This window comes from Pleurodeles waltl, chromosome 10 (genome assembly GCF_031143425.1).
Source record: "Pleurodeles waltl isolate 20211129_DDA chromosome 10, aPleWal1.hap1.20221129, whole genome shotgun sequence".
NCBI lineage: Eukaryota > Metazoa > Chordata > Amphibia > Caudata > Salamandridae > Pleurodeles > Pleurodeles waltl.
In genome coordinates this window covers 320,491,323-320,510,520 of record NC_090449.1, presented here as the reverse complement: position 1 = coordinate 320,510,520, position 19,198 = coordinate 320,491,323, and the positions used below count along the sequence as shown (strand labels likewise).

At 44.9% G+C, this 19,198-nt stretch overlaps 1 protein-coding gene across 2 annotated transcripts in view; it reads right to left on the bottom strand.

Annotated features, from left to right (window-relative positions):
- The window catches only part of NTN3 (netrin 3), a 194,323-nt gene that overhangs the window by 49,209 nt on the left and 125,916 nt on the right, over window positions 1–19,198 (bottom strand). For both annotated transcript variants that reach the window (XM_069210506.1, XM_069210507.1), the window contains exon 3: window positions 7,855–8,043. In XM_069210506.1, coding sequence (XP_069066607.1) covers window positions 7,855–8,043 — 189 coding nt within the window. The remainder of the gene's footprint in view (window positions 1–7,854; window positions 8,044–19,198) is intronic.

Sequence of the window (19,198 nt, the reverse complement as noted above, 5' to 3'; positions counted from 1 at the left end):
CTTACTCAGATTGCCAGAGAACTATTTGAGATGCCATCACAATTATTACCAAAACCTACCCTCAACTACTGCAGAGGGAGGGAAACATGGCACTGTTTGCATTAATTATTGCAAGTATTAAGTTAGAAGTAAACAACCACGTTTTTAAGGGCTTACAGAATTATAGATGGTTATTCAGAAGCCAAATAATATGATTGGTGATATTCCAGGGTTTGGCTGTCAAGTGTTTGAAAGAGCAGCTATCATTGCGAAGTTTGTAAAACTGAGAAACAATTAGAGAGATCTAGGAAGAAGATTTCAAAACCCCTAAATGGGATGTACTGATGGAATTTGACATAAATATGAGTTCAGTCTTATGTGTGGCCCTATATATATAAAAAAATGGAGGCTCTTGAAAATAGGGTTTTTAACAATTGGGCCCGGTGAAGAGACCGGAGGTAAGGAACATGTGAGCGCTGTGAGAGAAAAGTAGAGGAGACAAGCAGCTGTGTTTGGAGTTCTCTGGAGCCTTTCCAGAAGGAATAGAGGAAGACCCAGAGAAAGTGAATTGCCCTATTAAAGGCATGACAGTATGATGCCTGGGCAATGGTCCTGTTGGCAGCGCAAGGGAGAAGTGGGACAATCTTTCAAAGAACCCTACTGTAAAAGAAGCTGATAGAAATTACCTTATTAATCCATATAGAAAGGGACTAGGAATGATCTAATATGTAGCCTAGATTTCACAGAGGAGAAATGGAAGTGGGTGAAGGCCTGCGATCAGGGTGTCACCAAATGACAGATCAGAAGACAGAGGAAGATCACACAATGGCTTTGGTCTTGTCACTTGTCATTGGCATAGCAACCGTGTCATGAGTCCTGTTTCAAAAAAGATAAAAAAGGCTTCCACAAAACCATGTTAGATATTAGAAGACTGCCAGAATTCAGGTGCAGTGGGACCCTCAAATCCTTGGCCACTGGTGCCACTGCATCATTCCCTGCTAAGCTTCCATCAATGTTGAGTTTTAATCCATTGGCAATCATTCATCCATCTAATCATGCAATGAGGCGATTTTAATAATATATGGGAGCACTGGAGTAGAGATCATTATGCCTGATAGCAATCTGTGTGTCTTCAGTGTAGGTCAGGAAGATGAAGCCAAACGACTGATTAAACTGCTTGAGGGTGAAACTTATTTTTTTTTAAATGTAGGGCTCAAGGAGAAGCCGTACGGAAATCAATTTGTGAATGACCTTAAATTGGAGAGAATGTGAGGGACCGTACTTGGGAACAATACTGAGCAATTCAGCATAATGCATTGTCATTCATTGCTATTTGATGGTAGAGGAAAAGCAACGTTTTGTGTGCCAGTGTATCAAATGCTATGAAGAGGTCCAATAGGACAAGGGGCATCATGGCTACCCAACTCCAGATTGTCTCTTAGATCGTTAGTATGGTAAAAACAGGCTGTACTGTTAACAGGATGGAAGCCTGGGCGATCACAGTGAAGAAGATTCTGGTCTTCTAGAAAGAATGGGTTATTTGTCAATTTCCTTTTCCGGTCTAGTAGCCAAGTCCACAGAACGCATACACTTTCAGGATAATCCCAAACATGTATACAAAATATCCGTTGCTAGTCCAGAGGCATTTAACCCCTCTTCCCTACAATGTCACACCCACAATAATAAAAAAGTCTCACCATCAAAAACTAAGGCCATAACATAGGGCCTTGAAACCGATGTGATTTTGGGAGACCATGCTCTTTAGGGTGTGCCAGATCATCCGGGATCAGTGTATATCTGCGAGGAGTGACTCAGTGCCTCTATAAATTCACTAACCAAATTTACCTGGGACTCTATTTTTCACATAACGCCGTGCACAAAGCTGTTGCACATTGTCTCTGCAGAGATCACCATTATCACATCTCCATCACCCCGCCCTGTGTGAAACGTTTCCAAAAATATAACAGATTTCTGCTCCCACGCATTAGAAGGGTTTAGCAACATTTTCTCCTTCTCGCTTTTGAATGCCTTTGCATCCCTCTTAATTTCCCGTAATTATGATTCCCCCTAGCCATGCAGGATATTAACAGCAGAGGTTTGGATTGACCCTTATAACCGTGTGAAGGAATCGGAAATTCAAAATAAATCAGGAATTATAACTCCACAGTGCTGCAGGGGAGGACAGCAGAGTGGAAAAGGCGGGGTTCCCAAAAACTAAAGCTTTTGAAAGCTGTCCAAGACAGGAAGTAGGCCCGAGGCACTCCAGGCCTTAGCCAGAGAGAGGGCTGTTTGAATCTGAAAAACACATTTCCCGAAACCTTTATGGGAAAGGTAGTACAGTATAATGTAGAGGCTGTTCATAAATGGGTCAGACTTTGTTAGCTTGCCATTACTTCCTGAGCTGTCCAGCTTTACAGACAACAGACTTTGTTACTCTGCTACAATGCTAAATTGGCTAACAATAACAGTGACATGTGCTTTTACTCCTCCTGCTGAGACATTGTGTAGTTCGAATGTTGGTGCTTTGGGTCATGAAAGGGATGCTCTCAGTGATGTTGGGAGTGTTCATTTTTAGCAAAAGCTTAGTTTCTGGGAAAGAATGGAGAGGGCCAATTTTTTTCTTAGGCAGTCTGGTTTGCTAAAATACCATGGGTCTCTAGTTTTGATTCCATTACTTGCTTCTTTTTTCCACCACTGCACAATTTTAGTCTCTGTATCCCACTCTTGTGGTTTCTTTTTCCATCTCTGCTTTCTCCCTATATTTCTTTCTTCTCCATTTTACAACTCAATGTTCCTATGTTTGTGACAGAGTATTCCTCTCACCAAGATGTAAATCGGCCCTAGGTCTCCAAACTAAGTGCTGCTGTCTGCCACCTGAAACCACCGGCATAAATTAAGCAGTGTTGTTAGCCATCTGTGGGTATGTGTAAAACACACTAAGGGCAGCATCTGTTAGGGTATAGTTGAATACAAAGAAACCAAGTGAAGCAGGGGACAAGAATTATTTAAGCCACCAAATAGCATTTGCTAGAAAGGTGGCAGCACATGAACCTGACTGGGAGCTCTACCTATACCAGTGCAAATGGTTGTCTGTGTGCAGACTTACACATTATTGTAAACTAACGCATGTTGCTAACACTGAGAAAATTATAGTAACGATATTCATCTCACCAGAAGTGTGGAATGTTGGACTCACATTTTAAGCATGCAGAGCAGGTGAATGTACTTAGTGAAGTTTTCTGTGCATAAGTCATATCCGCTGCTTCTTCAACCGTGACGGTTGTGCGTGTGTAAAGGGACACAAAAATGTAACCTATCCAAAAGCTAACCTACGCAGCTGTGCCTTGTCTGAGAAGGAACCGCACAAGCTCTGGCTGCATCTTAGCCCTGTGAACAGGCGGTTCAGGAAGGGAGCAGCCAACAATGACGTGTCATAGGCATGACCGCTTATAGTTAGGCCGGCCTCAGCTTTGGGGAATAGCCTTAGCCATGGGGAAGTCATGGAGAACTGAATTTCCGAGAACTATCCTTTTGGCATCTCCTGAGGGATGGAGCGGGAAAGCAGGACTCACTACTTATATATTCCCAAAATCCATAGTTCTTTGAACAGTATGACAGATTTGCAAAAGAAGCTAGAAATGTTGGGCATCATGTTGGAACTCTGAGACCACAAATCTCTTTGGACTCCCTCTGCACCCACCAATAAGAAGGAGAAACGGCGTATGCAGCTGCTCCCCCAGTCACCTCATTCTCAGAAAGCTAGCATCCTGGCCTGGGTTTCCTGGAGGAATCAAAGCTTGCAGGTAAGGCCCGTAAGCAGCTGACTTCCTTTTGATGTTTTATTGGACAGCCTGGGGTAGTTTGCTTGGCCACAGGGGGACAAGGAGAGCCTTTTTTGTCTGGTCTTTTTTTTAAATTTAATTTTCATGTGCAGGAGACAGAAGTGTGGGAGGAGGAAGGAGCGGGTCAAGGTCGAGGACGTAACATCTTGGAAAACACTCTAAGCTCCTTTATGGACGTCGTAAATTACTTTCCTCTTGCACGCTATTTTCAATATTCACACTCTTTGAACAGCCCGAGGGCGCCCGGCTTCGATCCCGGAACACTCAGAGCGTCAGAAAGAGCGGACCCTCATTGCATCAGCCCCACATGTGAAGAGGACCCCCTGCACGGTCCCATTCCTCGCCACACCTCCACGCCATCGCCAAGGAATTCTGAACATTTTGGGAGCTATGTTTCCCTCCGTAAAGTTTTGCTAAATCATTCAAAGCAGCTGTGAAACTGCATCAGGTTGATCTGCACGTGCCCTGAACGGTTGCCTCAGAATTATTTTTCGCCCATGATCACTGATGCACACAATCCCTTCCACTTCCCACCGTGTCAAATTTGTTCCAGTACTTCGCATTTTGTGTAGCAAGTTTTGTCAATTATTGCAGTGATTCTCTCCTCCCCTCATCCACGATTGAGTTGCATCTTTCTGCCTAAGAAACCCTAGTTTGATGGTGTAACTCACTGCACGGATTCAGTGCACAGGATCATTCTCTTAACAACTAAGAGTAGGATTCACAGCATAGATTAAGCCTAGAACTTGCAATGTCTTAGGGCCTCAGTTAGATCTCAGTGGAGGGGTTACTCTGTCGTAGCGGTGAAGGATGGCATTAAGATTTTGGCGGATGGGATATCCGTCACCGTTGTAACAGAGTAACCCCTCTGCCAAGATCTAAATCAGGCCCTTATGCCTTCTGTAAAGATAGACTGGCACAGTCAGACAGGTGCCGGTCCAGTCTTCTCTTTTCTCGTTCACGTCTCATCCAACTACTTTAGCGCTAGCCTTTACTCAATGCATGCCACAATGGGATCATCCGGTGTGCCCAGTCATCTCATCAGATCTGCTTCCTCCCTACAAATACTACTCTTGCTCAACATTGACTCCTTTCTATTCTCTTTGGATCTCATGTTTCTGCTCTTTCCTCACCACAGAGTGCTCCTTCTGCTTGCCTTCCTCAGCCCCACAACCAGCCTTTTGCAATCCTGGAATCTTTTCTCTGCTTTTGCTCCTCCTTTTATATATGCCCCTCTGCCAAAGAGAAAATCTCCCTCTTTCTTGTCCTTGACTTCTTCCTGTGAAACCTTTGCACCCTTTAGTTACACCTCTCATGACTGCCGTTTAATGGCTGTTTGCAATTAGTTCCCTGGGGTTGCTCCCGCTTAAAAATTATGTTCTTCTCCCTTCCCTTTGGTACTCCCCTTTCTCTCAATAGACTGCTTCAGATTTTCCTTTATTTGTTTGTGTGTTCCCCTTCCCATTTTACTCTGTTGCGTCGCCTTCACCCCTTTGTATGTGAGCATCTCTCCCCTTAAATACATTTCATTAACTCCTTGCTTCCTTTACAGGGTCTTCATTACCATAATCACCCATCTGACCAGTAACTTGATTCTATCCTTCCCTCCAACCCAGTTAATTCCAAGCTTTGTTGACTCCTTTCTGCTTGTGACTCCTATCCGTTGTTATACTTCATGCTCCACTTAAATTATTTCCATGTTTCACTCCCACTAGTTACCCTCTAGTTGCTCAGCTGCCTCTTTTGCTCCTCTATTGACTGCTTTCTTCCCCTGTTCCTAAATACCCTTCTTGATTCATCCATCACTTTTTGGTTGTCCTCCATTAAATGTATCTGCTTTGCTCTCACTTGACTCCTTTCCTGTCTTTATCCTGACTTAGATTAGACTTCCCACTTTTTCTCCCCAAGATCTCCAAAATACCCCGCAAAAAATCAATTTTCTTAAGCAGCACTACAGTGATTGAAGAGTTCTAAAGTTGGAGGCAATGGGTTAGGTTTTACACTTTCCCACTGGCCAGTGCTAGACGTTGAAGTGATGCATAAAAGAGAGTGAGAAATATCATTAGTTACTGGGTAAGATGAGAAGATGTTTTTAGGTGTAGGGGTCCCTCTCAGCAAGCAAATAGCCTTGAAGAAGAGAAACAAGCCTATGATAGAGTAAAAAAACACCAAAAAAGGATTCTGCCTCACAAGCAAAATGCTGCTAATGCATTACATGTGCACAGGTGGCTGGGTATTGAGCATTTGTATGGATAAAAATCATCAGGTACTGGTCTTGGTGCCCACCACAGCAAATACATCAATAACATGTAGACTGATATCACTATTCACAAATTCACATGAACGACCTTCTAGCCTGACTAATAGCCGCACCTCTAATTTCCAAATATTATTAGTCTATGAGAGGCCTTACTTCAATGTTTATCTTCTGCTATTTCCTTGATGTGCCGTAAAATAAACAATGGTTTATGTGGATTTGTTTACATTAAACTTAGAAATGTTGTCAGATCCTTGACATGCTACTCAAGTGGAAACCATCCAAAAAGCACAATAATTGTTCAGCAAGTAGCAAATTATTTATATACAAATGTAAGTACAAATATATCCTTGATTCATGGTGCTCCAAAGAATAAAACTTGAGACAGTGCACTGCATGTCAGTGATGCTCAAATGGCACAAAAACAACTACCTTATAGAAAACAGGAAGCATTCCATACCATAAAGGGGTCAGTCCGTATATTTATCATTGTCAACATTTGGTTAACAGTTCGAGCCAAACAAGAACATTTCAACTCAAAAGAATAATTTTAACAGTGTCTTCATCTGGACATGTTAGGATCTACCCTACATACCAATGGAGTGTCTGCTGCCAACATACTGGGAATAAGGGAAGGAAGTCAATTCACTTCAACCAATATGCAAGCAAGGGATCCAAAGATCTCCACTGCAGGAACAGAGTCAAAGGATCCCCTGAAGTTCCAGCTCCTGCTCTCAAGACAATGCTGAGATCATGTGCTGGAATGTCAGGAGCTCTCTTGACTCCATGTTTAGACCCGAGGTGCCCATTATTGTATGTGATTCTTTCTATCATTTGCAGAGACGTCTTACGGTTCTTCTGAAAGGAGTTTATTATCTGTCACTTGGTCACCACACACATGCACTCACTGCTTTACGTTTTACGCTTTGGATCACCATAATTACATAATATATTTGTACCTACATGTGTATACAATTATAAATTAATCATTTACTACCTGATGGCCTGTGGATGTGTATTTGGATGCATTTCACTTGAGTAGCATGTCAAGGCTCTCTCACACATCCTAAGTTTAGAATAACCCTATTCACATGAACCATTGTTTATTTCACTGCATGAATCAACCAGGTTTTAACAAATATAGGGTCGCCCTATCAAATATTACTTTAAATGAGCCTCTTATTCAGGTTTTGCGTTTGCTCAAAAGACTGAAACTCTATGGAATCCTGACCACTACGTTGTTACTAAAAGCTAACATAAAGTCAGCCTTATCAGTGAGTGCTGTTATAGCGATTTATCCTAGAAGAGTGTGTAGTGGATGAAAGACTTTGTCTCAATTGTCAACCTGCCACCTATGCAAACCGACGTTCACCAAACCCAGGCAGCAAATCTGTACATGCAAACTCTAATAAGAGAGCACTCTCATTTGGCACCTAATCAGGACCAGGCCTTACCCGGACAACTGCTGTTCCACACATTCACAGTCAATCAGGGATGTGTACCCCCACAACCCAAGGACATTTGCTGGATATATATGGTGGATTGTAAAGTAAACACAAATACATTAACACCCTCTCCACAGTTACACATTAACTACTACAGGTCAGTATATTGGTTAGCCTATACATTCTTTTCAGTGCCAGCAGGTAACACAAAAGGCAACTGCCACCAGATAAATGGCTGTTGAAGCAGGGTGTATAATCTTCCCCACATGAAAAAAGCATGTTGTCCCCTCCCTACGGAAGACTAAGCATCCGTTGTTGAATGTTTTCTTACCTTTGCAGGCTTTGCGGTCTGTGATGGTCTTGGTCATGTCCCTGTAGAATCCCTCTTTGCAGTAATGGCAGTGACGACCCGCTGTGTTGTGCCGGCAGTTCAGGCACACCCCGCCGCTCTTCCTCCCTGACAGCTTATAGAGCTCCATGTTGAAGCGGCACCGCCGGGCGTGCAAGTTACAGTTGCAGGCTACAAGTAGATAAAGCAACAAAAAAAATATTTTTAATGCAATGAAATACAGACAACTATACACACTAAGCCACTGATAAAAAACATTTGTTCAATCCTCCTACACGAGGTCGTGCAGAAGACTCACAACTCAAAGATAGCTCGTACTATGCTGACTCACTTAGGGTCAAAACCCCAAATATCTTTGTCTAATTCTCTTCCTCTTAAAGATGACTCTTTCTTTCAAGAGGCTCATACAACACAGGCTACAGAGACCACATGTAGGAAGTTGGCTCTGTATGTACTATTTCAAAGTAAGAAATAGCATGCACAGAGTCCAAGGGTTCCCCTTAGAGGTAAGGTAGTGGCAAAAAGAGATAATTCTAATGCTCTATTTTGTGGTAGTGTGGTCGAGCAGTAGGCTTATCAGAGGGTAGTGTTAAGCATTTGTTGTACATACACACAGGCAATAAATGGGGAACACACACTCAAAGACAATTCCAGGCCAATAGGTTTTTATATAGAAAAATATCTTTTCTTAGTTTATTTTAAGAACCACAGGTTCAAAATTTACAAACAATACTTTAAATGAAAGGTATTTCACTTAGGAACTTTAGGAACTTTGAATTAGCAAAATAGCATATACAGTTTTCACACAAATGGCAATAAGCTATTTTAAAACTGGACACTGTGCAATTTTCAACAGTTCCTGGGGGAGGTAAGTGTTTGTTAGTTTTGCAGGTAAGTAAACCACCTACAGGGTTCAAAGTTGGGTCCAAGGTAGCCCACCGTTGGGGGTTCAGGGCAACCCCAAAGATACCACACCAGCAGCTCAGGGCCTGTCAGGTGCAGATGTCAAAGTGGTGCCCAAAACACTTAGGCTTCAATGGAGAAGGGGGTGCCCCGGTTCCAGTCTGCCAGCAGGTAATTACCCGCGTCTTCGGAGGGCAGACCAGGGGGGTTTTGTAGGGCACCGGGGGGGACACAAGTCAGCACAAAAAGTACACCCTCAGCAGCACGGGGGCGGCCGGGTGCAGTGTGCAAACAGGCGTCGGGTTTGCAATGGAGTCCAATGGGAGACCAAGGGGTCTCTTCAGCGATGCAGGCAGGCAAGGGGGGGCTCCTCGGGGTAGCCACCACCTGGGGAAGGGAGAGGGCCACCTGGGGGTCGCTCCTGCACTGGAGGTCGGATCCTTCAGGTCCTGGGGACTGCGGGTGCAGTGTCCTTACCAGGTGTCGGGTCTTTGAAGCAGGCAGGCGCGGTCAGGGGGAGCCTCTGGATTCCCCCTGCAGGCGTCGCTGTGGGGGCTCAGGGGGGTCAACTCTGGCTACTCACGGGCTCGCAGTCGCCGGGGAGTCCTCCCTGTAGTGTTTGTTCTCCACAAGTCGATCCGGGGGCGTTGGATGCAGAGTGCAAAGTCTCACGCTTCCGGCGGGAAACGTGTGTTCTTTCAAAGTTGCTTCTTTGTTGCAAAGCCGCTGTCCTCTGGAGTTCTTGGTCCTTTTAGATGCAGGGTAGTCCTCTGAGGCTTCAGAGGTCGCTGGACCCTGTGGAACGCATCGCTGGAGCACTTCTTTTGAAGTGGGGAGACAGGCCGGTAGAGCTGGGGCCAAAGCAGTTGGTGTCTCCATCTTCTCTGCAGATTTTTCAGCTCAGCAGTCCTTCTTCATCTTAGGTTGCAGGAATCTGATTTCCTAGGTTCTGGGGAGCCCCTAAATACTGAATTTAGGGGTGTGTTTAGGTCTGGGGGGTTAGTAGCCAATGGCTACTAGCCCGGAGGGTGGCTACACCCTCTTTGTGCCTCCTTCCTGAGGGGAGGGGGGCACATCCCTAATCCAATTGGGGGAATCCTCCATCTGTAAGATGGAGGATTTCTAAAAGTCAGAGTCACCTCAGCTCAGGACGCCTTAGGGGCTGTCCTGACTGGCCAGTGACTCCTCCTTGTTTTTCTCATTATCTCCTCTGGCCTTGCCACCAAAAGTGGGGCCGTGGCCGGAGGGGGCAGGCAACTCCACTAGCTGGAGTTCCCTGGGGTGCTGTAACAAAGGAGGTGAGCCTTTGAGGCTCACCACCAGGTGTTACATTTCCTGCAGGGGGAGGTGAGAAGCACCTCCACCCAGTACAGGCTTTGTTACTAGCCACAGAGTGACAAAGGCACTCTTCCCATGTGGCCAGTAACATGTCTGGTGTGTGGCAGGCTGCTAAAACTAGTCAGCCCACACTGGAAGTCGGGTATGGTTTCAGGGGGCATCTCTAAGATGCCCTCTGGGGTGTATTTCACAATAAAATGTACACTGGCATCAGTGTGCATTTATTGTTCTGAGAAGTTTGATACCAAAATTCCCAGTTTTCAATGTAGCCATTATGGTGCTGTGGAGTTCGTGCATGACGGACTCCCAGACCATATACTCTTATAGCTACCCTGCACTTACAATGTCTAAGGTTTTGCTTAGACACTGTAGGGGCATAGTGCTCATGCACCTATGCCCTCACCTATGGTATAGTGCACCCTGCCGTAGGGCTGTAAGGCCTGCTAGAGGGGTGACTTATCTATGCCTATAGGCAGTGTGAGGTTGGCATGGCACCCTGAGGGGAGTGTCATGTTGACTTAGTCATTTTATCCCCACCACCACAAAGAAGCTGGCAAGCAGTGTGTCTGTGCTGAGTGAGGGGTCCCCAGGGTGGCATAAGATATGCTGCAGCCCTTAGAGACCTTCCCTGGCATCAGGGCCCTTGGTACCACGGGTACCAGTTACAAGGGACTTACCTGGATTCCAGGGTGTGCCAATTGTGGAAACAAAGGTACAGGTTAGGGAAAGAACACTGGTGCTGGGGCCTGGTTAGCAGGCCTCATCACACTTTCAAATCATAACTTGGCATCAGCAAAGGCAAAAAGTCAGGGGGTAACCATGCCAAGGAGGCATTTCCTTACACCACATAAAATAAGAATCCCAAATGATCAAAGTGGTATCTTACAGATTCACTCACACAGCTTTCCCCAACATTGGCAGAGTCACAGTTTTTAGCAGTGCCTCTCATTTCTTTGAGACAATGCCTTTTGTAATTATCGAGGTTGCACAGGATAGTGTAATTAGGTCTTTTTAGGTCTTGCCTACCTGTTTTCCCTACCAGACAGCACAAACTGATTGGTTGTAAAAGACGGCTTCTGAACTTACTTTGGGCTTACATGCTGCCCCGCTTACGGCTGGTTGGCTTTATTGTCACTCTCATCTATTTGCTTCCTGTTCAATGTCTTGTCTTCCTCTTCTTGTGTTAGTCCCTCCCGTGAAGCATTCTCGCTCCACCATTCTTTTGATTGGCTGACTTATATCCTTCCACTGCTCACATTTAGGGAACTACATTTTTCTTTTTGGTGAAGCTCGCCATGAGGGTCCACGTTTTCCAGCTCTATCCCTGATGTTTTGTGATACATGCGCCTACAGAATGACGCAACCAGCAACAGTGGTAACATCATGGCATCTTTTTTCTTCTTTTTTATTTTGCAGAAACTGTTCAGCATTGACTAAAAAACAATTTGCTTTGGCATCCTGCATTGGCAAAGCCAATATGTCGAAAAGGCCAGAGCTATAAGCTTTTGCAATCCTTGTATATAATGCCCACATAAAAAAGCCTAAACCTGAGTCATTGAAAGAAATGCAAATTGAAAAGTTAGAAAAAAAAAATATTTGTCTCAGTATAGCACCGGGTATAACAATTGATCCAACCTCAGCCTCTCAAAAAGAAAACATTTCCTCTATGTGTTTATAACATTCACACATCCACAAAGTTGGGTTCTGAACTTTACTATGGCAATCGAAGCAAGTGACACAAATAGATTATTTAGCAAGGCGATTACGAGACTGGCAGTTAGACAATGCCAGGAACCTCTGCATGTGTGTAGAACCTTATATTGCAAAATCAAGGACTTCTGATATGGTGGCCAATAGAGTTCAGTCCAAACAGAAGAAACAAGCAGTTCTGCTTGAAACCTATTGGCTCTGCAATCGCCTTTTTCCTCATTTTGTAAGCTCTGTGCAAGGCAAGGCGGCCAGCTTGAAATTAATTTTAGTGAAGTGAAAAAAAAGTCATTCATAGATGACCACTGCTAAAGCGTACACACTCACAATGGCCATCACTGATTGATTTTTCTTTAGCTTTCAGTAAAATCAATATAAAGTAGCCATAATGCCTGCACATGCAAGGGCAGTGGCCTTCTTGAAATAATTTTTCTTTAAGCAAAAGAAAAATCATTCAAAGATGGTCGCTGTGCATGCACGTGCATACAAGCTGGTCACCTTTTTACTTAATTTTTTATTTAATATTCCAAAATGGCAGACACCCAGCTCAGAACGGTAAATTAAAAAAAATTAGGGTATGCGCGGGATGCTGAAGAAATGCGAAGAGCGAGCGAGCCGGTAGAAGCATGTAGATACTGGGTTCTTGGGAAAATAATAATAAAAAAATAAATAAAAAAAAAGAAAGGTGAATGGGGGCAGGTAGAAGTTGACTGCAAAGTAGTGGGGGTCTTCAAGAACAAACCCAAAAGCAAGCAGTCCAGGCGTGTGCATCTGCCTGGTCATTGTCAAAATAAAATACAATGAGGCATAAAGGGGGAGGTTGATGCGGTGAGCATTATGGGTGGGAGGAGCAAATGCCCTGAGAGCGATGCATTCCCTCTAGGTTTGAAAGGGCAAGAAAGTAATAGTCCCCTCTTCTTGCCAGTGGAAGGATACACGTCAATCAGTCACAAAGAAGGTGAAGAAGAAATGCTGCAAGGGCAGCCTGCAACACAGGAATAAAAAGTAAGGCAATTGAATAAGGAGCAGGGAAAAGAGAGAGACAAAAAAGACGTCCAATCAAGAACAAGATGTAGACTGAAAACCTACTCTGTATAGATATTAAATAGGTCTTCCTCGACTGACAGTAGGTTGAGAACTAAAATAGCACAAACTATAAAACAAGGACTGTTTAAAATACACTGATGGTCAAGTAAATGCCATCTCACAACTAAAGGCAAAAGGAGCATCACACGAAAAATAACATTATAGAAAGAAACTGAAATATTTACCAGAACTTTAGAATATTTAAAACAAGAAAACAACTATGCATGTCACAGTTTAAGGACCGTATGACAATGAAAGGAGAAATTTCAGTCTATAAATGGAATTAAAAACAGGCTGGAACATGTTAACGTAAGACATGTATAAGTCAATTGTGCTCAAGAGGGTATGGCGTTAGATACTGGAAAGCATTTTTGAACATGTTGACAGCATCACTGATAAACTATTTGATCGATCTCTGGGGACGAGAATTTACCATATGGATACATGAACATACAGGCGGAAACATGGATGAGCCTATCAAAAAATACCCGTCAGCCTCACTTCTATGCACTAAAAGAAAAGTTACTTAATGAAAGAAAGTTTGTTGTAGAATATTGAAACCTCTGACTCATATGATAGAATGGAGCAGGGTATCATTAGAGGGTATCACTAGAGGACCAATGGGGATGAGACTCATGCTACACAATCAGCACACACTTTATGCATAGTGTCTTCACACTACTGACAGTATGCTCATAGAGACATGCACATGGACCTGGACAGACATCTGTATGGCAAGCACTGCTCCTTTTGAGGAGGACTCATTATCTATGCAAAGTAAAAAAAAAATACTGTATCTTCACATACTCTCAATCCCCAATCCCCTATATCTCTCCCCTCTTCTACCCTAAACCTGCTCCTCATATCTGCATTAATTGGCTTTCCCCTCCAGTACTTCGTTTGGTGGTCTGATTAGAAACATCTATAAATTGGCTTATGTCATCCTTATTATCAGCACAACCTCACTTCCTCCCTGAAGTCTGCATCCCAGTTGTCGCTCACTGACTCCCTCATGCGCCTTCCTCAGCTGAACCTCATTGGGTACATATCCACCTTGCACAAGCCATGCATTAGTTTGAATGTTGTGTAACACGACAGCTTGTTACTAGGACTCTTGACACAACAGCAGGCTTTTCAGCAAAATGTTACATATGTTCAGGTTTATTATTGTTGTGATTTTTTAGTGACATATTTACTAACTGGGTCTTCATTAGGAGTGACAGCATTAATGAAGGATGCACACTCGGCCAATGTTATATGTTAACCATATTCCGCTCAGCCACAAATGGGTTCAGCACAAAGAACAGCTGAAGAAGACCTAAATGAGGGCAAGGCAGAAGCTAGAGACATTCACTGAGCAAAAGCTAGATACAATACAGATGATATGAATATGTTGCAGAAATCATAAACAGAAACGTATTGGCCTTCTAAGTAGTGAGTACAGCTCATCAATATGAGCATTGGAGAAGGCAGTGCTTGCCAAGGGGGTCTCCCCAAACAGTCGCTCTACCACTGCCCAACTCCTGTAGATGGAGCCAACCTCAAAGTCTTAGCCAACCCCACATAGGTAAATCCACACCAGGTTGATGGTTATTAGTGATGTAGATGGTCTAGTGCTATAAATACCCACATATGGCTTCCCTCCTTTGGAGGATTTGAATGTGCCAGTCCCTGCCTCAGATATGTATGAAAGGCAGCTACACAAAAACCGTAACTCTGTCACTGACATCTTCGAACAGTAAGGCAGATAATGACCACCAAGGCCATCCATGATGCCCAAATTACTGCCTAGCCTTACGTATGACCACCCAACATGTTCTACAGTTTCAGCCTTATTTATTCCATGTGATACATACCATTTTGTAACGCCAGCCTGTTTTTTCGAACCCATTTGTTTTCTTCAACTTCAGCTCTTCTGCAAAGTTGGTGTTTTATGAACTCACCTATAGATTTGCTCCGGCATTTGCCATTCTTTAATCTCGTGTAGTGACCTTGGGTTCTGGGAGTGACTTTCCAAAGACCAACGTTGGCCTTTTCTAGAGGAAAACATTACCTTATGAAAGCTTACATTAAGCCCCAATCCGCCTTCCTCCAGTTTAGTTTACTCCCCTCTTATTCAAGGAGGTCCTGTAGCTTAAACCAGTGGTTCCCAACCTTTTGACTTCTGTGGACCCCCACTTAATCATTATCGGAATACAGGGACCCCTCAACAATTCATTACTGAAAGCTAGGGACATAGGGGGTCATTCTGACCCTGGCGGTCATCGACCGCCAGGGCCAACGACCGCGGAAGCACCGCCAACAGGCTGGCGGTGCTTCCTGGCCAATTCTGACCGCGGCGGTAAAGCCGCGGTCAGAAAAGGGAAACCGGCGGTTTCCCGCCGGTTTTCCCCTGGCCATAGGAATCCTCCATGGCGGCGCTGCTTGGGATTCCGACCCCCTTCCCGCCATCCTGTTCCTGGCGGTTCTTACCGCCTGGAACAGGATGGCGGGAACTGGTGTCGTGGGGCCCCCTAACAGGGCCCCATAAAGATTTTCAGTGTCTGCTTTGCAGACACTGAAAATCGCGACGGGTGCCACTGCACCCGTCGCACCCCTTCAACTCCGCCGGCTCCATTCGGAGCCGGCTTCATTGTTGAAGGGGCTTTCCCGCTGGGCCGGCGGGCGGCCTTCTGGCGGTCACCCGCCGGCCCAGCGGGAAAGTCAGAATGACCGCCGCGGTCATTTGACCGCGGTACGGTCTTCTGGCGGTCGGAATGACCCCCATAATCTGTTAATAATATTTAATTTTCTAAGCAGTCGCAGTCCCCCTGAGGAGACTCTGCGGACCCACAGGGGTTCCCGGACCACATGTTGGGAACCACTGCAGAATTACCTTCAGTCTGGTTTTAACCATCTGGGGAGGGGACTATAACTGCACAGAGCACTCGAAATGAGGCCTAGTGCTAAATGTGGCACTCAAAAAACAGGCACAATACTCAGCACGAGGCTTCCGGAACTGGATCACAGGTGCATTTTTGTTAGGTTATGTTTTGCACGTTTACCCATTTTTGTAGTGTGTGAAGTTTCCAGGTTTTTGCCGCCCCAAAGTTGTTCGACCTGGCATGAGACTTTTTACACCCTGTCGTGAGAGGTATTACTCTAATCAAACTCAGTCAAGCAGGACAAATGTATGCTGATATTTTCTTTGCAATATTACCTGTGGTTAAGCTTTTGAATGCACAATGGAAAATGATCGCCAATGTTTTTTTTAAAGTTTACGTCTTGCAAAGTATTTTCATGCACAATGGTATTACTCAGCAGACGAACACTAAGGTCTTCATTCTCGTCCCTGGAATTACCAACCAGTAATTAGCGAAATGGGAATGCCACAGCATTCCGACTTTAACTCTGAATGTGCCCTAAGAAATGGGGGACAGCCAGGGCATCTATGGCCCCACACAGGATTCTCCTAGTAAATCTTTATATCGGGCGATTTCCGACCTGAACATTTCTCCAATTTTGTGCTGCTCAAATGTGCTGTGGAATAAGATCAGGAGTGCAATATTTGTGCACTATTCACATCCCACTCCAGCTGCCAAAATGATACTGAACCGTATTTTTTGTGAACTATACCTAACAGAACAATTATGTTAGCCTCATGTGTATGAGTATGGGGGGAAACGTCCTGAACAAAGCGTTGGAAACAACGCGGGTGTTTCCCACGCAAGCGTAACCACACATGCCAGAACGATTGCCTTTTTCTCTAACCACGCATGTGCTGAACTACGCATAGTTAATGCGTGGTTAAGGCAGGGTGGATCAGGAGAGGACTGTGCCAGGTAAGTGGGGTATTTTTTAGGGGTGGGGTGGACAGAGGGCTTTGGGGTGGGGTGGGGGTGGTTGGGTTGGGCTATTTATTTTTTAAGGGCGAGGTGGGGGTGTTTGGGATTTTTTTTTAAGGGTACGGCTTAGGGTGGGGGGGTTGTGCAGGATTAGGGGTAGTTTTTAGGGGATGGATAAAGGGCTTGGGGTGGGAAGGTTGGGTTATTTGTTTTAGGGGCAGGGTGGGGTGTTTTTTTTTTTTTAGGTTGGATCAGGGGAGGGTAAATCAGGCGGGGGCAAGGTTGGGGGGTAGTTTTTAGGGGTGGATTAAGAGCTTGAGATGGGGGTTGGGCTATTTGTTTTTTTAGAGGCAGAGATGTGTGGTCGGGGTTATTTTGTTTTTAGGGCTGGCCAGGGTAGTTTTGTTTTTAGGGGCGGTGTAGTTTTGTTATTAGGGCACGTGGGGGGGTGAGTTGTTTTTAGGGCAGAAGGGGTGGTCAGTGAAACCTTTAGGGCCCAGGGTAGGTGGGGGATGTCGAGGTAGTTCCGTTTTAGAGGCAGGTGGGGGGGGTCGGGGTAGTTTTGTTTTCAGGGTGGGATGGTTGTTTTTAGAGTGGGTGGGGGTCGGGGAAGGTTTTAGGGCTCAGGGTGGGTGGGGGGTAGTTTTGTTTTTAGAGGCGGGTGGGGCTCAGGGTAGTTTTGTTTTTAGGAGAGGGTGGGGGGTCTGATAGTTTTGTTTTTGGGGTGGGGTCGGGGTTTTGTTTTCAGGGGTGGGGGGTCAGAGTAGTTTTGTTTTTAGGGCTGTTGGGGGGGTCGGGAAGGTTTTAGGGCTCAGGGTGGGTGGGGGTGTCGAGGTAATTCAGTTTTTAGGGGCAGGGTGGGGGGGTCAGGGTAGTTTTTTTTTTTAGGGGCAAGGGTTAGGGGTGGATGTAGTTTTGTTTTTAGGGCAAGTGGGGCTTTGTTTTTAGGGCGAATGGGGGATCGGGGTAGTTTAAGTATTAGGGGTGGAGTACTTTTGGGCCTTGGGGAAGGTGGGGGTGGCATGATAGAACCACGCATGCTGTTCCCACACATGCCTTTACTAGGCATGCTTTTACAACGAAAAATCGTTGTAAAGGTATGCGTGGTAAAGGCATGCGTTGAAACAACGCGGTCATTGTTTCAACCACGTTGTTAAGGCATGCGGGGTTCCCGCATGCGTTGCTGCATCAAATATTCGAGCAAGGTATCAATTGTTGCAAAAGTTGCAAATTTCACGTGAATCTGGCAAAGCAAAAGAAGCTTTCTAACCTACGGAATCTGCAAAGCTTTCCTTTGTGGCGGTTGCAAATATATATAAAACTTCATACACCTCCAAAGTGAACCCAAACCTACTGACGACAGCTGGTAAACTGGATTGAATGCACCAAATTTGTCTTTCAGGTCTACCCCATGCAGCTGATGAGGCCTTCCCAGCTGAACACAGTACTTCCGATGAAGGTTCAGGAAGTTGAAAATACTCAAAACCTGGCCCCTTCAATAGTACAGAGGAAGCATTCAGAGTGGACCCATTAATCCAGGCGATGCTACCAGAACTAGGTACAGTCCACATGGGGCCTCCAAACCTGGATGCAATACTTTACAAGTGGCTTCTAGAACAGGAGGGAATATCCCCGATAAGGACTTTTCAATTAGCAGAATAGTACGACGAGGCCTACAAAAATGGACAGAACACTGCAGATGATGCTCGCTAAGGAAAGTGACAACCAAGCTCCTATTCACTGCTAAGTTAACAGCAGCACCTGCGAGCTCAGAGGCCTTTGTTTCCATGCTTGAAGTTTACATTAACAAGCTCCTGACTGCGCACTTCAGAACTTTGAAGTCTGGGAGTTTTAATTGGATTTGAACGGCTTGCCCTCCTGGGGTTTCCAGTTCTACAACATCACACGCCGTTCAGAGGATATGAACTGACCTGGAGGTGTCGCATTCACAGCCTGTAGCCTCCCTGAGAGTGGTGTGTGGTCACCATCTGCTCCTGGCCATTGAAAGAAGTGGTAGCCATTGCTGTTCTCTTCCTAGAAGAGACAGAAGCAGATTCTAGGCAAAAAAGACGGATAGAGAAATGATCTACAGTGTCACACCCTGATACGCCAACCACCTGACCACATTGCGTCACAGCATACCCATAGTATGACCAAATACAAAAAAACTTAAAATGGCAAGAGACCAAACCATATCACATTCTACCACATCACACCCAGAGCACACAACGAAATCCAAATTTACAGCACTACCACTACACTACATGCAATAGTGTAACACAAAATGATACTCTTCATCGCAGAATCTGATTGGGGCCATGCATTTCTCATATCAGCAAAATATGCATGGGCCTTAGATTTAATGGGGTCCCCATGAAGGTTGGGCGTTACACCCCTGACTACATAAGAACACGTTATATGCCATAAAATCAAAACACTGAATACCACACACACCAACCATACCACAT